We start from the raw sequence: 22,365 nt of genomic DNA, 5'->3' as shown, positions 1-22,365 counted from the left end.
GCCCAATTATGTTGTTAAAACACATATTTTTTATTAATGTATTCAGCAGCTTCGTCAAGTTAAGTCTTTCACCTCTGTTATTTTCACAGAATTTTTCAGCGCTTCACAGTGGAAGTGTCCCTTCAAATTAGGGAGCCCAATTGAGCAGTGTCTCTAAGCAGTTCTTTGACATTCTGTTCACTGAAGTCGTAGGCCAAGCTGTGTCTGAAATGTGACATTGCATTAATGGCCCCCTCACTTACCTCAGGTAAACCTGTCAGGTTCCCCTCTAAATTCAACATTATTCCATCATTTTATTCACAATTAATTGCAGGCTTTTCATCACAAACAACATTTAGCAAGTTCAGCAATCACAAGAACACATATGTATTATATTAATTTTTTTTTAATTGCATCCAAGGCTATCTTGTCCTCTAATTGGATTATACCATTATATGTTGCAGCCATACCACTCTGTATCATTGTTACACTATATGACCAAAATTATCTGGATGCACCTTGGTCTGGGGCTGTTTTTCATGGTTTTGGCTAGGCCCCTTAGAATACAATCACATTCTAGATGATTCTGTGCTTACCCAACACCCATATAGAAATGGTTTTGTCAAGAACAGTGTGAAATAAGTTGGCTGGCCTGTACAGTGTCCAACCCCATCCAACGCTTTTGGGATCCATTGGAAAGCCAACTGTGAGCCAGGCCTAATCGCCCAATAAGTGCCCAAATGCTCTTCTGGCTGAATGGAAGAAAATTCCTGCAGCAACGCTCCAACATCTAGTATAAAGGCTCCCCAGAAGAGAGGTTATTATAGCAGCAAAGGGTGGACCAACTCCATATTAATGTCCATAATTCTGGATGTGATGTTGGTTGTGGGGTGTCCACATACTTTTGGCCATGTAGTGTACATCAGATGTTTTTCGGCTCGTAGATGAACCTTTTCCCACTGGACTGAGAATAAATTCAGCGCCATAGCAGACAGATGGGTGGACACTGTGGTGAAGAAGCTTGTCCTTCACGTGAGATTTTATGGCTGCTGAATGGATGAGCCTCACAGCCTCTAACCCAGACCGTGCCAGTGCCGACTATGGCTGGTACCTCCACAGGGTGACACACTATCAGTGTCTGCATCGCCCACGGTGTCAGACTGGGATCTGTGTTTCATCGCTATTGGGTCTTCAATGGACTGGCAACCTGTTCAGGGTGTATTCCTGCCTTTCACTCAGTGCATGCTGGGATAGGCTACTTTTCTTGTCCAACTGTGTAGTCTGTGTCATTAGGTCATGTGTGGCACCCTGTATATGTTCAGGAAACAGAGTGACGTCTGTTGTTGGTTTCGATAAGATTATGTCTAGCCATCTAGAAATCATCTTTCGTCTCTGTTAGCTAGTGCGATACCAGCTGGCGCCAGTAGATGGCAGTGGCCGCCTTCTAGTGTGAGATTCGCGTCACAGTAGGTCTTGCTCAGAGAGACTCAAAGAGTAAATATCTTTGTCTTGGTTGGTAGCATGGTTTGCTGGAACGCTAGCAAGCTAAGCGAGTTGAAAGCAGGTGCTTGCGTACATGGTCAGGTAAAAGCTTTTATGTTTTGTTTGCCGTTAAGACTGTATATTGTACGAATTTTTAAATCGTTTTCAGCAGTTTTAGTATGTGTACACATTTTTGTTGACTGCTTTACATGCTTAACACGAGAATATTCAAAAATATTCTTGGAAAAAACCTGTTAGTAACATAGCTAGCTTGTGTGCTAACCTATATTGTTCACGGTTAGTTAGCCAAGTTCCAGTGGCTTTGTGACTAACTGTTCTAGTGCTTATTTGTCCTTTGTAAAAACGGTACTTAATTATTTCTAATTAGATAAATCACACTGTTAAAGCAAAAGAGTGGGATACAGAACAGTAGTGAGTTGAAAGCGAGTGCCTGCGTACATGGTCGGCTAAAAGCTTTTAAGTTTTGTTTGCAGTGAAAAAGAACTGCTTCTTTTCATTAAAATATGTGGCACCGTAAAACGTGTCATCATTCTGCGAGTGCAACAGATGCACAAGAAAGATAACAAAAGGTTAATTTCAGATGTGGCTTTTGCATTTGGAGTCTCTAATCTCTCAGTGAGTGCCTAAGAATAATGGCTGTAGAGCAGGTCAACATAAGGTCTTCTTTTGAATTCACAGTCCGCTAAGTTTGCTTAGAAATTTGGACAACAATCCTTAAGTAGCTTGTGCTGGCAGAGTCCTGGACTAGAGAGAGTTGTTGGTACACGGTGAGCTATGATCGTTCTGTCTACTGAAATTCCACCATTCCTGGGTGATGGTACATGCAATTGTTAGCCCAGAGACTATAGACCTATCCACACACTGAAACAGTGCTTTAACATGATCGCCGACACTACAACCCCAAAAGGATTTTGTAAATTATTATTTTGTCCGTACAAAAATGTCTTATTTGTGATCAGTTCAGTATGGATTGTGCATTAGGAGGTAGAGCAATATTTTTGAGTCCCCTCCAGATTATGTTGTTCAGCTGTTTCACTGGAGGGTATCTTTCACTACACTCTGCAATTAGCTAAGCTTGTGGCTTCGAAAATTAATTTTCAGGTTCAGCAGAACATGTTCACGTTGGGGTAATTGAGTCGAAGGCATGTAGACAGCGAGAAATTCAAGAGAACTTGCGTGCAGGGACTACCCTGCTGTCCCCGTGCAAAAGCTGACCGTTGGGTGCATTACGGCAATAGCCCAACAAAAACAGCACTGCTGGCATCATGCAACATTAATGCCTCCAACCTTTAAATGTTTTATCAAAAGGCAGCTCTGACAGCTGCCACGTTTACATGACACAAATTCCTACAGAGGAAGATGTAGAAAGAGTGTCCATAAAAAGCTTTCTACAGCTCTGTCTCTCTCTATATATATATATATATATATATATGTGTGTGTGTGTGTGGGGGTGACAAATTAAAGGAAAAACCTGAATAAATCAGTGTGGAGAAACAACTAATGCAGATGCTTCTATACAGGTGTACTGCATGAATTCTACAGTAAACATCCTATCTTGCTCTGTGGCATGGATAAAAATGCTGAGCAGGCCAACCATTTCAGTTGACCTTGATTTTGGATCAAGATGGCAAGATGAAAATATCCAAGTGACTTTGAAAGTGGGTTCATTATTGGGGCACAGATCGCAGGAGCTTCAGACATAAAATTCAGGCAACTCTTCCTCAGGTGACAGAGAATGTCAATGCAGGGCGTGATCAGACTGTGTCAGCAAGAACAGTCTGTCGACATCCTATGATTTCTATCCTGATGGGAGTGGTCTCTTCCAGGATGACAGTATCCCCAACCACAGGCCACGAGGGTTCACTGAATGGTTTGATGAGTATGCAAATGATGTGAATCATATGCTATGGCCTTCGCGGTCACCAGATCTCAACCCAATTGAACACCTATGGGAGATTTTGGGCCAACATGTCAGACAGCGCTCTCCACCACCATCATCAAAACCTCAAATGAGGGGATATCTTTTGGAAGAATGGTGTTCCATCTCTCCAGTAGAGTTTCTGGGACTTGTGGAATCTATGTCAAGGTGCATTGAAGTTCTTCTGGCAGTTTGTGGTGGCCCAACACCTTACTAAGACACTTTATGTTTTTTTCCCTTTAATTTGTGCCCTGTCTGTACATATATATGTGTGTCTGTGTGCGTGTGCATCAAATATACAAAATAGAAATGAAGATAATTTGATGAATAAAACTACACACACACACACACATATATGCATTTATACAGTATATATGTGTGTATGTGTTTTCTGTATTTCATTAAACTATTGAATTCATGGTAGAGAGGCTTCTCTGTGTCAAACAGTAATCAGTATGTGCAGAGTGAACTGTGATAACCGAGGAATATTATCTTGAATAATTTAAAAGGATATGCTCTCTAAATGACATCCACCCCTCCATCATCCCGCTCCCCCGCAAACACACCCAAGTCTCCCCCTAGCACCCCTCCCCCCGCACCTCCCTCACCCCCCAGATTACCCTAGGTGGTCAATCTTCCTCAAAGTTTGCGCGACAGGAATTCAGCAATGCTCACCTCCCTCTAGGGCCCCATGCAGGCACTGAAAGCAGCAGCTGCTGCATTGTACTCTTTTTTTTTTTTTTTCGATCCACTGCAAAGAGCCTTCATTTCCTGCAGCACAGAGACCCGAAGCTACAGGCTCTTTGAGATCTGTGGTCGTCCACCTCATCCAAGCACAAAATAATATGTGGGTTTAAGTAAGCAACAGCTGGAAATATAGCCATTTGCTCTCTGTTCTTCTCTGGGTCTTTCTAATCTGGGATCTGTTTGCTCTGGAGCTCAATTAAGCCGCGTTTCCACCGCAGGAACTATACCCCGGAACTAGGAACCTTTTGAGGAACTCAGTGCGTTTCCACCGCAGGAACTAGGGTCTAAATTTAGTTCTGGGGGCTTTGTTTTACCCCCCAAAACGTTCCTGCTCGGGGGGTAGTACTTTCCGAAAGTACAGGAACCTTTTGGGTGGAGCTTGCAGCGCTGAACATTTCTGATTGGTCGAGTACTCGCAGCATTTGTGTTGTATTTATTTTCCGCCATTACCCGCCATGTTTGAAAATATGCAGCGGCAAACCAATTTATTTTCATAATAACTTCAAATCAAACTTGTATGTTATGCGGCGCAGTAGCCTACTTTTGGTTATAGCCTGTCAACGTCTTGGAATTATAACGTGTGCTCTTCTGTTCTTTTCTTGCTTTAGTATTCGTTTTATAAAATGCTAAGCATTCGTGCTGGGACAGCATATTACGTAGGGTACCAAAACATTCAAACGGATTAATTCGGTTGCTGAATATTTTCTTCCGGATTTTCTTTGTTAGCCCGTTGTAATTGACTCAAAACGTTTGATACAGTTATGTGAGGTATGCGGTAGTTCTGCATAATTAACATTGGTGATACAGTAGGCTACAAGCAAACTGGAAATCACCATCCGCACTTTTTATCCGGGTAAAATAACAGGTTAATTCTAGTAATCTTCCCTTTAGCTTTTTCAGACTGCCGTAATTTTACTCAATTTTACTGGCATTTTTCAATTCCACGAAAAGACCAGGAAGACTATGGACTAATTTATGGTGCATGGTTCGCAACTGGAGGGCACACTTCGCTGCTCGGCTAGCAGTAACTTCGAAGGAAAGCAAACGGTAGCTGTACCACTACTAATTTACATTTTCACGCAAGTCCGAGTTTTCGTTCTATTGTCATTTTGCCATTAGCCTATATGCAATTGACGACGAGAAAGTAACCAAACAGCAAATTGTTTACAACGTGCATGTTTTCTGCTGTTGTTGCCAGTTATACATATAAATGTGAATGCATTCTGTCGCTTCGGATGTCAAGACATGAAAGCGAATGTTCGCATAAAAACACAATGAATGTGTTTGAGAGGATATATGAAAATCAATAAATACAAAAGTAACCATATATAGTCATTGTTGGTAACCCGTTGTATAAGTGGAATAAACCCCTCCGGGCTGTCCCGGTTATTAGAAAATAATGTAGGCTACTTCGGTGGTAGTATGGGGTTACGGAAGAAATCATATGACAGATGGACCGATGACAACGTTGCTTTTTCATACGTCAGTGGGCTAATTTGCCTAATCTTCGCGGTACTTTAGACCCCGGTGGAAACGCAGACAACCATTGGCTGAAGGAACCTTTTAGTTCCTGGTAAAGTAGTTCCTGGGACTGAAAGTTCCGGGTAATTTCGGTGGAAACGCGGCTTTAGACTATAAAGAGAGGGCTGTGATTAGCTCCATAGGCAATGGAAATGGGGGGGGGGGGGGCATTCCACTAGGCCTAATTAGTTTACCGAGGCAGAGACCAGAAATCAAGAGCAGCACCTTTGCAGCAGGGGAGTACTGTGCCATAACCCCCTTGATTATCTTTGTGACATTTTCAGACTCCCATATTGTATATGATGAACAGGTGTGCTTTATTTGAAACTATGTTTGGCCCTTTCCACTTGCACTTAAAGGTTAATTCTCACAGGAGAAGATAAATGTCTATCTTCCGGACCCAGGATGGAAATGATTACATTAAGTAATGAATTTCCCTCTGTATCTCTGTATTGCTGTTTTTAGCAATGCATTGTTCTATTTGGTTAATTCCGATCTTGAGATAATGCTTATGTTTTTCAGAAATAGCACAAAGAAACCAGTTTTTTGTTTGGCATTTTGTACTACTATTCAGTGTTGCTTATTTGTAAGATTGCAGTGCACTCTGTAGCAATGAACCACATTTTCACAGTTTGCCATTAATACACACATCTGTGGAATTTTCAAAGCATATTGTAGTTAATACTAGTTGCGTGAATTCAACAATGTGAGGAAATATTGTCCCCAGATGACAGACTAGAGAAAACTAAGGAAAATAAGATCAGCGGGGAGTGTTTTTATGGCAAGGAGCACTTACCTAGGTATGGGCTTTTTTCAGAACTGAACACTACAGCAATCACTAATGCTGACTTTTATGTTGCCTTTGTTCTCTATGATTTTCTCCTTCATAGCATATGCATATATGTCACCGTACTTTCATCCTGGATTATGTATGAATATGACTACTAACAATTCCCACTAAACATAAGGAGCACTGCATAGTATAGTGGCTAGAGAACTGGACTTGTAACTGGTTGCAGGGGGCGGGGGATGCCAATGCCCTTTACTAAAAATATTCAGCTTTTTAAAATGGAGTGTGTGCATAAAAAGTAACCCGTGTAAGTCACTCTGGGTATGAGCCTCTGCTAAATGGCAAAATTAAATGTAAGAAATGATCATTGGCTGGAGTTTATATTACATTCAAGGTTTTCCTGATTCACCTCTAAATACATTTTCATTGACAGAATAGTCTCTCTCAAAGAATGCAAGTAAGTGCTTTCAGATAAAAATCAAACAATATTAGATCAATATTTAATATCTGTATTGCACCGTGACCTAAAGTAGGAAAAAAGAAAGCTTAAGAAAAAAAAAAATGGTAATGTTAACTGGCCCTTCCCCTTCATGAGTACCCTGTATGGAAATACATGATATAATATAGGCATAAAGGGTATCTCCCAGGTTTTACTATACAATAAAGTCAGATTGAGAGTATATGTGAATTAAATCACTAGTGCCAGAGTACTTAGAATACACAGAAATTCTCCTGCAAGCCTTGCACGAGATGATCGCTCGAATCTCCCATTGTGTTTGTGCACTATGCGCTGTGCGGCACGGTACAGTGCCATCAAACAATAACAGGCCATGTTTGAGATGGGCGTGGTTACAAAGAAGCAAGCAGGGCAGTGAGGTCTTTTGGCTGAATGCTGCCCATCAGCGATGACTCAATTATCCCATGCTGGCCCTTGAATGAAAGTGGGGGGGAGGAGTCCCTCTTGCCATGCCCTTGTCCCATGCCTGTGCATAACCACATAGGAACCCGATTTTATCAGCATTTGTCAGGTAATTGTCCATTTAAGTCGCATCCCAATGTACTGCGGCCTGTGTTTTCCTGTATTTGTCCTTGTGACTTGGCAATGGTGGCAGTGTAGCATAAGTGTTAGGGAGAAGGGCTTGTAACTCAGAGGTTGTAGGTTTGATTCCCATGTGGGGCAATGTTATTGTACCCTTGGGCAAGGTACTTAACCTGAATTGCTTCAGTAAATATCCGACTGAGTCAATGGATTTTATGTTAAGTAATGCTGTTTAAGTTGATGTGGATAAGAGCATCTGTTAAATGCCTAAATGTAAAGACTCAAATGTGCTTGAAAATAATGGACTCCTTGAAACCAAGGTATTTTATGTTTTCAATTTTGTACTCCACATTACAATGATACAGGTCTTTGACATTACATACAAAACTGAGATAAACAGGCAACAGATATGAACACATATTCACAATCAGAATTACATCTGCTGGCACTTTGGCCTGAAATGTGCTGTACAACAAAGGTATTATTATTATAATCCATTCTGACCTGGATTTACTGTTATTTTTAACTGAATAGTCACTCTTATGGAAGCCATATGGAATGGAATAGAACAGATTAGAATAGAATATAATAAACTTTTTCACAGGGAGGACTTCAGGATGGAAGTTTATTCATTTTCTTGCAAAGCAATCTAGCATTGGTGAGAATAAGAGAAGGAAGCGGCTGACAGATCTGTCCCTTTGCGATTTCTTCAATAACTGTCTGACACCTCCCCTCCATCCTCGCTTCCTTCTCTTCCTCATCGACCTTCTTAGGAGAGCCAGCAGGCCTGGGTCAGTCATGTTTTCAAGCCACTAAAACAGTGGCGAACGAAATTAATGGTATTGATGGGAACAAAGGCTAACGGACTTTCCCACGCGTATGTTATGGACGCGTTTCCATCACGACCATTATAAACGTAACTCGCCCCACTAGGTTAATTTGACAGCCTAATATTAGGCAACAAAAAAAACAACAATGATCGCACTTGTACAACAGTCCATTTGCCTCTCCTGCTCATAATTGATATTATAACATATATTAATGAACAAAATTGAAAGCTAAATACAATTTAAGTTTCTAAAATTAACGGACATGTAACCAGATACCAGAACTGCATGTCGTCATCACAGCACCTGGTGGTGCTGTGATAACATATAGGCTGTTTCTGAAAGCTAGCTGTAGAGCTAGTTTACTAGCAGTGTAAATGTAAGTGAAGTTATTGCCGGGTTTTTTTTTTTTCCGTCGAATAGCTGTAAGTTAGCTATCGAGCTTGAAGGTATTTCTCCAGCTGGCTACACCAACGTCGTCTTGGTTCAAACCTATGAATGGGCCATAAAACAGTATGATGTAGGGTTTAAATGGGAAATGGAAATTTCAGTTTGGCCGAGTGTAGAAATGATCTCTTTGCAAGAAGTGGTATTAAAATTTAAGTTACCTGTAGCCAGCACATGAACAGTTTAATCAAAGAGATTCTTTGTGCTATATATGTATGGCAAGTTTTCCATTCACTAAGACATAACTTTGCAGGTGGCATGTCTGCCATTCAAATATTTTTCCCCCTCCACCCAATAGAAAAATCATCCTTATGTACAGCTCCTATCTGCGAGTAGCAATATGTGGTCAGGTTTTCTTGGCTAGCAAAAAAAAAAAAAAATGATGATGCAGCAGTTTATCTTTCGTACAGAGCATAGTATTTCTCCCGTACTGAATCACAAACTGTGTAGGTCTGTGAAGTCAAAGCTAGTTCTGCAAAAAATGTGATTTTCCCAGAACACCACATTCCCTGAGGGATAGCAAGGGCATTGTAGGACTCCATGAGAGAGGGCTGGCCCCAGGGAGATGGGACATTGTCTTGGGTGCTATGTTTATTATCAGCTGGTGACATCTGGACTTTCCAGATTGATAGCTTCTTGCAAGTGCCTCTAGGATCTTCACTGAAACCCTTCCATGTGTTCTGCGATTTTTTTTTACATCTGACTTTAAAAATCATTCAAATGCCCTGTCTTTTACTGTTGGTCCAAACCAGCAATGCTTCATGCAGCTACCCAGTAAGAGGGGAGGAGTAGTCTTGAAGAATGACACTGGGTTAGAGTCACAGTTTAGAATCATGGGTTAATGACTTCAGTTGAGCCCTTGTGAAAAAGAAGTTTTTTGAAATGATGTGCTTGTTTCCATGTGGGTCATGGTGTCAGGTGTGTGAGAGGCAACACTGGAGAACACTCTTTAAAAAACTGGTGTATCTCATAATTCCCAGCATGATGAAATGATCAATAAAAAGTTCAACTATTGCCCTTTGCAATCAAATGTAAAAACAGCTGAACTAATATTAGAGCTGCTGTATAAATCACAAACCAGTTGAAAACAGGTGATTGCATCATGCTGAATTATATTGTGCTGTAAGCATCACACTCCCAGACATACTGTAGAACAGCGATGCATTTTCATCAGACAGTACAAAGTATACTTATCAAAGTATTGGATGTGCATTTCAAATGCAATGAGTGTGAGTAAAAAAATTCAGTTTATTATTTTTTCATTTAAAATAGTTTGAAGCAGAAGAAAATCCCTGTAAGGCAAATTAAATTACCTTGAGATTTGTATATTGTGCTGAACCATTAGATTACTCATAATTCCCACTGAATTACAGCCATCAATGCACAATTAAACCCGACATCCAGTAAATAGGAAACGGTTTTAGTTGGTTATTTGCAAATCAAATCTAATGACACAAACTCCACAAGCAATTAAACGCAACAGTCTTATTTAATTGTCTGGTTCAAATAAATTAAATAATTAAGATTACAGTTGCTGATATGTTCTCTTTCAACTCCTGCAGGCAAAGAACTAAAAAAAGGCCTTTCAAAGTTTTATTATTAATTGCACTTATGTCACAATAATATTGTGACCCATCCCTTGGTGTCAATTCAGTTTTCTCCCTAGTTACTTTCGGTCCTCAGCCAGTAGAGTACAAATGGTCATGGAAATAATTGTTTTTTACAATAAGACAAACACATGTGGGAGTGCAGCTGACTAATATCAACAGCCATAACACTCTACTTACAATTAAGCTGAAAATCTACTGATGCCATCAGGATTTAATGGGGTTTACTCTACACAGGGTGAGTTCTAAACAAACCAGCTCTACTGTTTCGTAGAAATACGCAGTTGCTGTGGATTGCTGATGTTTAGCTGTATGAATGCAGATAAGCACCACTGACTAAATATAGTTTTACTAAAATTAATTTTACCATCTTTTGGACTGTGCCTAATTGCTATGTTTTATTTATACAGAGGTTTGACTGCTAATACATCATGTAGTCTGCTGTGCTTTAATTTGGAGCAGTAGCAATAAACACAAGCTGCATAATAAGATCAGTATGATCGACTGGCCTTTACCCCACAGTCCTAGACCTTTAGTTAGATAAAAATCTCCCAAAATTCTACTTTTCTTGAGAATAGCTATTGCATTCAATTCAATATTTTAATATCATCCATTTGTTTCAATTGATACACATATGTTTAATTTTGGGTTGTTTTGTTTTTCATATCTGTGGGTTGAAATATTTGCTGATGATCTGTAGAGCATTCTCCATATACATGTGCATATACGTGTATATAATGTTATATAGACTATGATAAACATATGTTTACCAACATTTTTGCTGAGTAACTGTATTGCAGACAATCCAGTTAAATATCTACAAAATATATATATAACAGCTGTGCCCCAAATGGAGAATGCACCTGTATTTTAAAAAGACACTTTTGAGTCAACAGAAATATGCAGTTCAATTTTAACTGCCTGCTAACAGCTAAGCAGATACGAATACTGTATTTTTACATGAATTGACGGTTTGTACTGATACAAACAATGTCCTACTATGTAATGGAAGAACGGATTTCTGTACACATTTTTTTTCTTCTTGCAACAGCATTGGAGAAAGAACACTACGTTTGGTTGTGACAGTTTCTACATAGCCCAAATATGTGCCAAAAAATGTATTCAGTCAAAACTGCTTGGCAATTCATCCATTTATTTTTATTTTTTTGCAGAGAAGCCCTAAGGAGAAGAGTAACTATGGCAATGACACCCTACAGAGCCCATGGCTGCAGTATCTTTGGACAAAAACAACATCAAAGCCAGAACAAAATGACACTTTGCCTTAAGGCCGATAGCCATTATGGTGAAAAGCATTTATCCGCCATTAGTGTCTGGCAGGTCTCCTTTCAGCCTAAAACCACCCTTATTAAAATACAGACCTCTTTCTGCACCCAAATGTGTGTTCAGATTTCCCTTCCCAAAAAACTGTTGTTCATATATTATGTGTGAGCGTGCGTGTGTGTGTGTGTACATACATGTGCACCCACATGCACCTGCGAGAGAGCCTGAATAAAGAGAGGAGCCCCATGGCCTGTTTATTAATACGCACTGCATTGCTGCTTTCTTGCAGGCACGTTTGACCTTCCGGGCTTGACAAGAGGGTGGTTCTGATTCCCCCCTTCCCGTTCCTCTGGGCACAGGTTGGTTACAGTGATGACAAATCCACACAGAGGATCAATGCCATTGCCCCAGTCTCTCTCCCAGGGGACAGAATGACATAAAAGGAGGTTTGAGTGTGTTGGTGTAACAGCTGACCCCTGTGATAGGGAACCCCTACTGCGGCTGATGGAGCAAGACATCTGGGTCAGTTCCTGATGGACCGGGGATATTGGCCTGCCTGGCTTCGTCATTCATGTTTGACAGGTCACAGACAAGACCGCGTTACTCTGGAGGCCTACACAGGAAATCTGATCCCAATGCTGCTTTTACACACACTGAAAAAAATCCTTCATTGGATAAACTTATACTTTTATGACTATATCTTACAGGTATTCTCAATTGAAAAAAAAAAGGGTTAATTCAAATCCATACATGAATAATCGTGATATTCAATGCATAGAGACCATTAAATGTTCTGTTCAGAGGGGCCCCTATTGTCATTGTCTTTCAGTAAACTCTAAAAACTTAAACCCTGATTTACTCACCTTTATTGCTGTAACATTGAGTCAATTTTAGCTTTGAAATCATGTAACATATCCATTAAAAATGGAGTGAATGTAACTGATAACTTGAGGTAGTTTTGATTAATAAAAAGTAGTACCATGAAAAATAAAATTGAAGAAGCTATCACTGAAATCCTGTGTAGGTACTATAGAAAACCATAGTGCATCCAAATGAGCATGGTCTGGTCTGTTTTGAATAAACCCAATTCATTGCCATATCCCTTCAAAGTCCATATGCCTATGAGAACATTATTATTAAGCACAATGCAAGGGGGTCCTTCGCATTTCCCACATGTGGCAAATGAATTCACCCTTACCTGAATAACTACCAACACTGAAGCTATTGATGAGCACACTTTGTGACTGTAATACTTCAACATGTTCAGCAACTGTAACAAGATTTATTTTGCAATATAACTGAATCTTGCGACACCGCATAGAACTCTGCGAAAGTGGGAGCGCTAACTCTAGAACAGCGGCGGACATCTACTTAAGTTCTTCTTCAGGTCAAATAATTGTGATTTGGAATTACTAATAATTTAAAGTTCTTAAATCAAATAGAGGGCCTTTACCTGGTCTATTCTGATTAAAGTAAATTCCAAAAATTGTTTAAGGATATTTAAGCAGTGTGATTTTTTGGTCAAATCATTGTAGACAGTTGACTTGCTGGAATCAAGTATAACCAACTCAAATAATCCCTCAGTGATATTCATTTTATAGTGATTTTATGGAGACTAACTTTTTTAAATTTATTATATACATATTTACAAGGCCACTGAATTATATTTTACTGTGTACCAGGTCAAGTATTGTGGTTGAAACTCGCTGATTTCCAGAATCAATAGCTGGCGTATTTCCCATTTGCAATGCAATTAAAAACTTAATTTTAGGAGAGCTACACTCAGAGATAAATGATGCGGTAATCTTTCAACTTGTTCTGCTATTTGGCTGAAATCCCTATCGTTTACCACTGGATGTAGCTTACAGTCCTTTCCTAAAACCTACAAAAAACGATAAAGGTACGATGAAACAACCAATACCTTCGGAGGAAATGGTAGACTGCAATACGTACAAATAATTGTATGAGACGTATGCAGAATACCTAGTGCCGTAGATTACCAGGCAAGAGTGCAGTACATAAACTATTTTCAGTACATTGGACAGCTCCCACGAACAGAAAGAATGGAACAAATAACCGCAATAGGCCGATTATACACAATCGTTATTGGTATAAAGTAAAAGTTCCAACTCAACTGTGCCGATTGCACCATTTAGGGAATTAATCGTAGGCCTGTGCTTTAAGGGTGAACATCATTTCAAAATTGCACAAGGCGCTTGTTAGCAATGAATGAAGGCATCCGTTCACATGCCCTTCGTTTAGGCTATTTGTTTGCTAAAACAATTGCATAATCGTACACATCCATATTAGAATTAATATCGCAAATGTCAGTCATATGTTTGCCTGATTCGTTTTCTTGGGATGTGGTTACATTAAAAAGAGTTTATCTTCGGCATCGTGGTATGCTAGCTACTACAACACATTTTCAAAAATAAGCGTATCCTTTCTTTTAAGAACTCCCCTACGTAGCTATTTCAAACAACATCCTTCACAGCAGCTACGGCTCCAAGAACGGCCAATGGTTATTTAAAATCACGGTCCACGTGAGAGTAGTGTGCTTATCGATTGCGCCTCAGTGTTGACAAACGAAGCACTTGCGCTTTGCGGTCCCAGTCTACAGGAGCCAGGATGCGAAGAGATGCTTCTTTAATTTAACGTCAGATCAAGTTTGATCAATATCCCCCTGCTGGCCCAATTGGAAGAGCCGTATTCTCAATCAGACCTTCTACTCTCTCTACCACCATCTTTGGGACAAATCCCTGCTTTTTTCCAGCGGCAGAAAATTTGCTCTGCAACCCCACTCGCACTTCAATGAACCTAATTGGTGCGCTGTGAGAAACCATAAATCTGGAGGATTTCCTTAGCATCCACGGCTGTGTTCATGGTTTCGCCTTATCAGTTTCGTTTTAGGAGTTGAATTTAAAGGTTGGAGAAAATGGCACATAACGTGGTTCTTTTCTTACTGTGGCTTTTTGGTAAAACCCTCGCAGGCTTCCCTAACCAGATAAACATAGGTAAGTATTTTTCCTTCAACTAATCCTGCGTAATTCTGCCCTCTAATAATATGTGTAGGTTGTTTGATTATGCTTATTTTGGGCAGCCATCACAAGATCTTCCGGACAATACGCTGACACTAATTTTTAACTCTAGTTAAGTTATCATACGACGAACTTGCTTTTGAGTGGAGAAAAGACTGCATCTTTCAGACGCAGTCTTTTTCTTCATTATCCATATTCACTGAGATTAGTAGTGTTTTTCTTGTAAGACTATAGACGTCGAAAGTTGTATACCATAACGGACTCGTAATGATTTGTATTATTAATCGCCGATGTAGAACAGGTCGTTTTAAAACCATGTCCTGTAGAAAATTATCTGCGACAAGAGCAGAGTGTATGCGCAAAATTCGATGAGAGGTTTGAGCGGTATGATTTTAACGGCGAATTGTGCATCTATTTTATTAAAAATAAGATAACATTTTAACCCAATGCTTGTGTAAAGTGTCGCTGTAGCCTTTTGATATGCTTGCACTTAATATCTCAACTGTGTAGTGCGCAGTGAAGTGTGGATCTTTCAGTTAAAATCCGGTCGGGATGCTGGTAATTGCTACGGTTTTCATATACTCACACAACCGCACACAATTTCAAAGGAATAACTGTACTTAAAGGGATCAAATGGGAAATTGGTCAACGGGTCGATTTGCCATTCGATTTTAAAATGAATCCCTTCTCTCTTTCAGGGGGACTCTTCATGCGGTCTACGGTGCAGGAACACAGCGCCTTCAGATTCGCTGTTCAGCTGTATAACACCAATCAAAATGTGACCGAGAAACCTTTTCATCTGCATTATAATGTAGATAACCTCGAATCTTCCAACAGCTTTTCTGTCACCCATGCATGTGAGTACCCTCCTTTTCATGGACATAAAATATAATGGCTTGTCCAGGCTTTCTTCATCCAGAGTAATATGCTCTGGCTACTCCTCTGCGCATTGTGAAAGAACGCATAAGTACGGCGTATAAGCACCTTATTACAAATGGCACCATAACTCAAGATATTATAGTCACCGATGACATTATCTAAACGCCTACCACACGGTCCTGCCGTCAATGTGGAGATATAACGTGACCATCATTGGAAGTAATTAAATCCGTTTAATTCCCATTCCAGAGTTGAGTAAGTTCAGCAATGTGCCATTAGCCAAAAGCACGTAGTCATTCTAAGTCATTCAGGCACGTAACAGGACATGCATTCCGAAATTGGTGCCCAATGCTAAAAGGTCAGAATTTAAAAATGAAAAAAGTCAAATGAATTCATTTTCAATTAATTTTATGCACTTGCAGTAAAATATGATGATGCATACTGTTTATGACGATACACTTAATCTATATTAATGTCAAACAATCAGCCTTATTAAGTGTGTGTGGGTGCGTGTGCGTGCGTGTATGACAGGTGAAATGATGTGATCATTTTTTTAATCTTCTGCAAGAGCGAGTCATTTAACAATCCTTTTTTTCAGTGCAAAATTGTTGTGGTATGTCAAGATGGTATATTTTGAGGGGTTTCAAGTCTTCTCAAGTTATACAATAAATCAGTTGCATATTCTTTTATAAATTCTATGTATGTCATTGTAATGTGCAGACTGAATTTTTGTGTTTATAGTTTGTTGATATTAACTTAAAAAAAAATTACTCAGAAGCTGCATAATTTTGTCTTTCGCCATCAATTTTGGTTGCCCTCAGACGTTTAGTAAGGAATGTCAGTGGTTTTGCCTATTTTTTGGACGTGAGGAGTATACTGCAGATCTGTCAGTGAGGTTACATTGGAATAATCCAGGGTATCTGCGCGTCATCCATGTTCATCTGTGGTGTCATCAATCAGCCTCTGCGATTACATCATGCAACTATCTAGTGAAATGTACACATCTGCGATGAAGTATGCGTGCACTCATACTCAGACTTACATTATCTAACAGGCAATACAAAACCCACTTTCTTATTTTAGGAGAACAGCTCAGTTTCAGGGGAACAGCCTGGTTTTACATTGATCCATGTTTGATTCATCTCCAGTGCATTCATAGCACAGGGAATCGAGCGATGAGCAGCTTAAGGCTAAAAACAAATCAGGAAATATATACGATTCTGATGTTTTTTTCCCAATCAAAATTTCTTTTAAATTCAAAGCAAGTTCCCTTGGCAACAGCCTCAAGAGCATGGCAGAGTGGAGTCAGAGATGTTGCCCACTTGTCAGTGTGAACTGATAGTCTCGCTGCTTATACAACAAAGCTGTTAGGAGATTCAGCATTGTACATTTTCACACAGTGCACCCAACAATGGCGACAGACGCTGTATGAAGAATTCAACGTTTTTCGGTCTTTAGTTCCTTGAATGGAAGGATGCTTTTTCTTTTGGAACCTTTGGCAGAATTTGGAATACCAACATTAGCTGCGCTTTCTGTTCCATGCATTTTGTAGGGAATTAAGGTAAACGCATGCTACACAGTCTCAGCAGTATGCAGCGTTCTGGGACTGCACCTGTTTTTAAGGTCCCAAATAAAACATGTTTGTATCATACGGCCAGGAATGCTAAAGAGTATATATTTTATCAAAGACTATGATAGCTTTACTGACGTTCTGCTGTTACCACAGGAATGGTGGCATTTATTATTCTTATTTTATTATACTGCTGCAGTGTGGCACAGCAGTCCGATGGTTGTGGGTCTGAATGCCAGGTGGTTGATGTATTTAGTGAGGTACTCGCCTAAAAATGCTTACATACATGCTCAACTGCACAAGTGGATAACATTGGAGGTAAAGTGTAAGCTACGTATGTACGTCACCATAGATAAGGGCATCTACTGGAGAAAATGATGCAGTTAATTGTATTAGAATGACGTCACCAACCGTTGTGTCAAGCTGAGATCTTGCTATGATGGTTAACCTCAGACCTAATGTTGCATTCTGATGTGTTAGTTTGCTTTAGGATCAATGCAGTTTGTTCACTGGGCTGTGTGAGCTGTTGAGTCTGAGCCACTATGGTGCTTTGTCCTTAACTAATTTATGCAAAACATTTAATTAGTGTTACACAAGGGCTAGCATTGATTTCAGTGAAAATAAATCTTGTGATGATGCTGCTGGTAATGACAACACAGAGCTATAGAAAAATACTGACAGGTGTTAAATTGAACACGATCTCCCTCTTTGATTGTCTTGCTTCTGCATAGAGATGGAAAACTGGGAGGTAGTGAAGTTCAGGCTGGATGCACACTGGCCCAGGTGACTGAGTTGGGCTGCTTTAGGGAACTGGTTTAGACTGTGATGTGCGGTCCCCCTGTTCTGCTCCGCTTTGTTCTGCTCTCGTACTACAGTACAGCTCCCCTACCTCTGCAGTGTCAGCTCATTAGCACACAGATCTCACATTGCCTCGCTGCACTGTCATTGAAAAAAAGGAAGAAAAAAAAAACTACCCCTTCACTTTCAATACATGCACATTCGTTGGGTTCTGCTGGCATGGGAGGGGGGGGGTGGGGGTGCATTGAAACGATGTTCACGAAGAAACTTCACCTCGCTGCTGGCTGCCTCCTAATGAGACTCTGGTGTCGATAAAAGTGCAAACAATAAATAAATGAGTAAATAAATAATAGATAACGCAGTGCAATTTCACGCACGTTGGAGAAGCAAGGAAGCATGGGAAACTAGGCTTGATTTTCGGAATCTAATTAATCCAGGGGCAGACTGTTTGCTGGATCCAAGTGGTCCCCCGGGAGCTGTTGCCCCATTTCTGCTCTCTCATTGCCGTACCTCTGCGGCTCCTCCAAGAGCATTTTTCAAGAGCGCCAAGGCTCCGTCGAACCTGTGCGGAATGTTGACTGCGCTTTGATGCTAGCAGAAAACTGAACGTTTCCGGAAAAAAAAAATTCGGTCTCCGTACCACAGAACAAATGTTTGCATGGAAGCTGTCAGCTGCCAGCCGGTCTTTGATGTGACTTTGTGCATATCGACTAAATATTCTCTCTGTGCTTCCATCTGCTGCTGTGACAATTCTCCAGTAACAGACTAGAGTACCAAACTGGAGCAATGTCACTGCGAAGTGGGTTTTTATTGATGGAGTAGGACTCCTCGACTAATGCTTTTCAAATTTCAAGTGATTTTTTTTTTCCAAAACCTGGTATGATGCGGAAGGTACAATTGCAACTGTACAATCAATCTGTAGGGACATTTTGTATTTTAGATGCACTTTTGCACTTGCAGATGGTGCAATTGATTTTTAATTAATGGGATGAAAACAGAATTGCACCAAAACAAATACAGGCTATGAACATCTACAAACCCACAAACTTGGCCCACAATCCAGCCTGGGGTTTGTTTCCTTCTCACCAGTGACTGTTGACTATAAATAAATACAAACTCAGTGCAGTAATATGACAATATATTCTTGTTCTCTGCAAAATGTTAAAGAATGCGGAGAAATGCTGGGTTTCTAAATAGTGATTTCTTCATGATTTGCAGTTTTATGGCGTTTGGGCATTCTGTTGTTACTAGGCACAGTGCTGTGTAGAAACTGGACTTTTATTATTGTGGAATTTGGATTGGAATTAGGCAACATCTGATTTTCTTTGGTCTGGATGTGAAGGCCAATGAAAGCCAAACTGTGCAGGCAATATCTGTAACAGGATTAGCACCTCGCTGTGATGCCAGGAGCCTTTTGGTCTGGCCTGGAATAACTCATTTTCCATTCAAGTGACACAGATGAGTATAAATATATGAGCGTTCCATTCAAAGCAAAATTATATGTTTTTTTTTTCCAGATGCTAGCAGGCAGCGGTACAGAACACGAAGCAGAGCATAGTTGCATACCTTCAGGCCATTGGAGCCCTCATTTAAAATTTCCTAAATGGGAAAGGTCACGTTGCATAATCACGCAGATTTTCTTCTTGTTCCGTTTAGATGAGTACACTCAGTAGGCTCAGGGAGCATCATTTACAGCATTGCCAGTATGAGAACTCACCGAGCTTGGCCACCATCTATCTAAGGCACGAAATGGCTGCACACAATGATACATTTATGTGTTAAAGAATGAAAATACTGAATTAATCCAGGACCGTTCATCACCAGTATAACCACATGCATAATAAAATAATGCATTGGGTAGCAGTATGGTAATTGCTAAGGGCTTGTAACCGAAAGGATATCAGTTCAGTTTTGAGGTGATACACTGCCAGTGTACACTTGAGAAAGATGCTTAGTGTCCTGGTGCTTAAATGGATAGCGTGTAAAAATGTAACCCATGTAAGTAACCGTGGATAAGGGTATCCGTCAAGCAAATAAATAATGTAATTTATTGGCATCATAGATTCCATATGTTATTATGTGTATGTGCTCACATGCATACACAAAGATGGAATGAATGGGTCTGCGTAGGATACCATCCATGACATTTCTGTGCGTTACATGACCGGGATGCAGAAAGCTGACAGTGGTGGAGTGATCGACCCCGCAGGGAGGAGCAGTGCTTTCAGGAGCAGCGAGCCCCTTGACTTTATACTGAGTGTATGCAGGCTGGAGTCACCACCACGGGGAGAATGTTTAATGTGCCATCCTTCGTTAGCGCTCCCCTGTCATGTGACGTGAACCTCTTCTGCGTTCAGCACAAACAAGTGGAGTCTCAAAATGTCCGGCCCCTTACCTCGTTCCATTCGGAAAATAGCTTCTTACAAGTTTTCTCTCTGTGATTTTTAAAAATCAGAATAAATATTCTTATTTGACTTTTTTTTATATGTAATAGACAGGCATGTTCTAGAAAGATACAGCCAAATACATTTTTCAAATAAAAAAAAAACACCTTTAAAAAACATTTTATGCTGGCTTCTCTATGAGAATGTTTTTTCCCCATTATCGAGTCTTTTCATAACCAAATCCAGATTGGCAGAGCAGAATAACGTATGCAGGAGGAATGTGTATTGTCCGATAAGGCAAATGATTTTTTTCACCAGACGTAACATAGTGGTTTACAATTGACCAATCCATTTTTGCTTACCATCTCTCTTTTGTTGAGTGTTCCATTCTAGAAAAAGTAACAATTAATAATCTGGCAAAGTGTTAAGAATATCTAAATGGAAATTTCCAAAACATTTCCCTGTGTTATTTGGAAATAATTATACTTGTTATAATTATAGATATTTGTGGATATTTTCATACATGCTGTACCCTTCAAAACAGCATTTAAAATGCATTCACAGTAAAACTGTGAAAAGTACTTTAATCGATTGCTATCTGGAATGCCTCGTCAAGCGGAACATATAGACTGGACAGTACTTGAAAAAAGCTGAAGCCCATTGTTTCTAAACATGTTGTTGTTTTGCACTACTCTCCTGATTTACCAACATGGTGCATAGCCATAACTACCAGGAAATAAATAAGCTGATGCAACTACATGGAAATGGCCAACAGCATGAAGCCACAGTACATGTGATTTATTCATGGAAACTAAATGTGATCATAAAGCTGCAAAACTACCATGAAGACCCCTGGAATAAAAAAAGAGTAAAAGAGCTGTTGAACAAAACAAACACTGAATAAAATAAAACACAGTTTGTTCCTGTCAGTGTCCCTTGTGAAGTCAGAGGGCACATGTGCCAGTCTAGGAACCTGTGCCAAAGTACATCTCACTGAAATCTAGCCAGTTTTCAAACAATAGAGTTCCATTATTCGTCAGTCCTGTGAGACACACATCTAATAAAAGCCTGGATGTGTCTAATAGTTTATAGCTGGATTACTAATGTACAACACAGCATGTGAAGTAACATTTAAGGGATATAGAGTAAGCTCCATAAGGTTTGGGATAAAGACATATTTTTTCTTGAGTTGGCTCTGTACTCCAATGTTAGATTTGTAATCAAACAATTCACATGTGGTTAAAGTGCAGATTCTCAGCTTAATTAAAGGGTATTTTCATACATTTTGGTTTCACCATGTAGACATTACAGAACTTTTACACATAGTCCCGCTATTTCAGGGCACCATAATCAGGTGTTCAGTTGCTTCTTTAGTGCAGGTATAAGAGAGCTCTCAGCGTCTAGTCTTGTTTCTAGGCTTTTGATTGCTTTTGGCCTGTTATTGGCGTTTGTCAACATGAGGACTAGAGTTGGAACCCATTTTGAGACAGAGAAATAAGAAAAAAACAGTCAGATACATATGCCAGACCTTAGGCTTACCAAAACTGTTTGGAATGGAACATCATTAAGATAGAGATCACTGGTGAACTCAGTAATCACAAAGAGCCTGGTTGGCCAAGGAAGACCTCGGCAGACAATGACCGTAAAATTAACTAAAATGAATGAAAACCCCGACACACCTGTCCAACAGAGCAGAAACACTCTTCAGGAGGCAGGTGTGTATGTGTCGGTGACTACAGTCTGCAGAGGCTACACTACAAGATCCAAACCACTAGTTAGGCTCAAAACAGGTTGGCCAGTTTACAGTTTGCTAAGTACCTAAAAGAGTCAGCAGAGTTCTGGAAAAGGGGCTTGTGGATAGGATGAAACCAAGATTCACTTATATCAGAGTGATGGCAAGAGCAAGGTGTGGAGGCCAAAAGGAACTTCCCAAGATCCATAGCACCCCCTCTCATCTCTGAAACATGGTGGTGTTGGGGTTTGGGCATGTATGGTTGCCACAGATACTGATTGGCTTATCTTCATTGAGGAAGTAAC

The 22,365-nt window shown here is 40.1% G+C and overlaps 1 protein-coding gene and 1 long non-coding RNA gene across 7 annotated transcripts in view; both read left to right on the top strand.

Moving 5' to 3' along the window:
- The first annotated feature begins 1,439 nt into the window (after nt 1–1,439).
- Nucleotides 1,440–13,145, top strand: LOC135251114 (uncharacterized). Of its 2 annotated transcripts, none has more exons than XR_010329084.1 (3): nt 1,440–1,563; nt 11,551–11,681; nt 11,949–13,145. It is a non-coding gene; the product is annotated as an uncharacterized LOC135251114 (long non-coding RNA). The 2 variants fall into 2 exon arrangements; XR_010329083.1 differs by having other exon boundaries at nt 11,551–11,775.
- Nucleotides 13,146–14,218: 1,073 nt separating this feature from the next.
- Nucleotides 14,219–22,365, top strand: part of gria3b (glutamate receptor, ionotropic, AMPA 3b) — a 119,265-nt gene continuing 111,118 nt past the window's right edge. For 2 of the 5 annotated variants that reach the window (XR_010329082.1, XM_064328184.1), the window contains exons 1-2: nt 14,220–14,673; nt 15,396–15,554. Coding sequence is in view for 4 of the 5 variants with exons in the window: in XM_064328184.1 (XP_064184254.1) it covers nt 14,595–14,673; nt 15,396–15,554 (238 nt within the window). In the remaining variant the exon portion in view is untranslated. Of the gene's footprint in view, nt 14,674–15,395; nt 15,555–22,365 lie in introns of all 5 variants that reach the window. The other 3 variants (XM_064328181.1, XM_064328182.1, XM_064328183.1) reach the window with 2 other exon arrangements.

Source organism: Anguilla rostrata, chromosome 3 (genome assembly GCF_018555375.3).
Source record: "Anguilla rostrata isolate EN2019 chromosome 3, ASM1855537v3, whole genome shotgun sequence".
In the NCBI taxonomy this organism is placed as follows: domain Eukaryota; kingdom Metazoa; phylum Chordata; class Actinopteri; order Anguilliformes; family Anguillidae; genus Anguilla; species Anguilla rostrata.
This window is presented reverse-complemented; position numbering and strand designations above follow the sequence as displayed.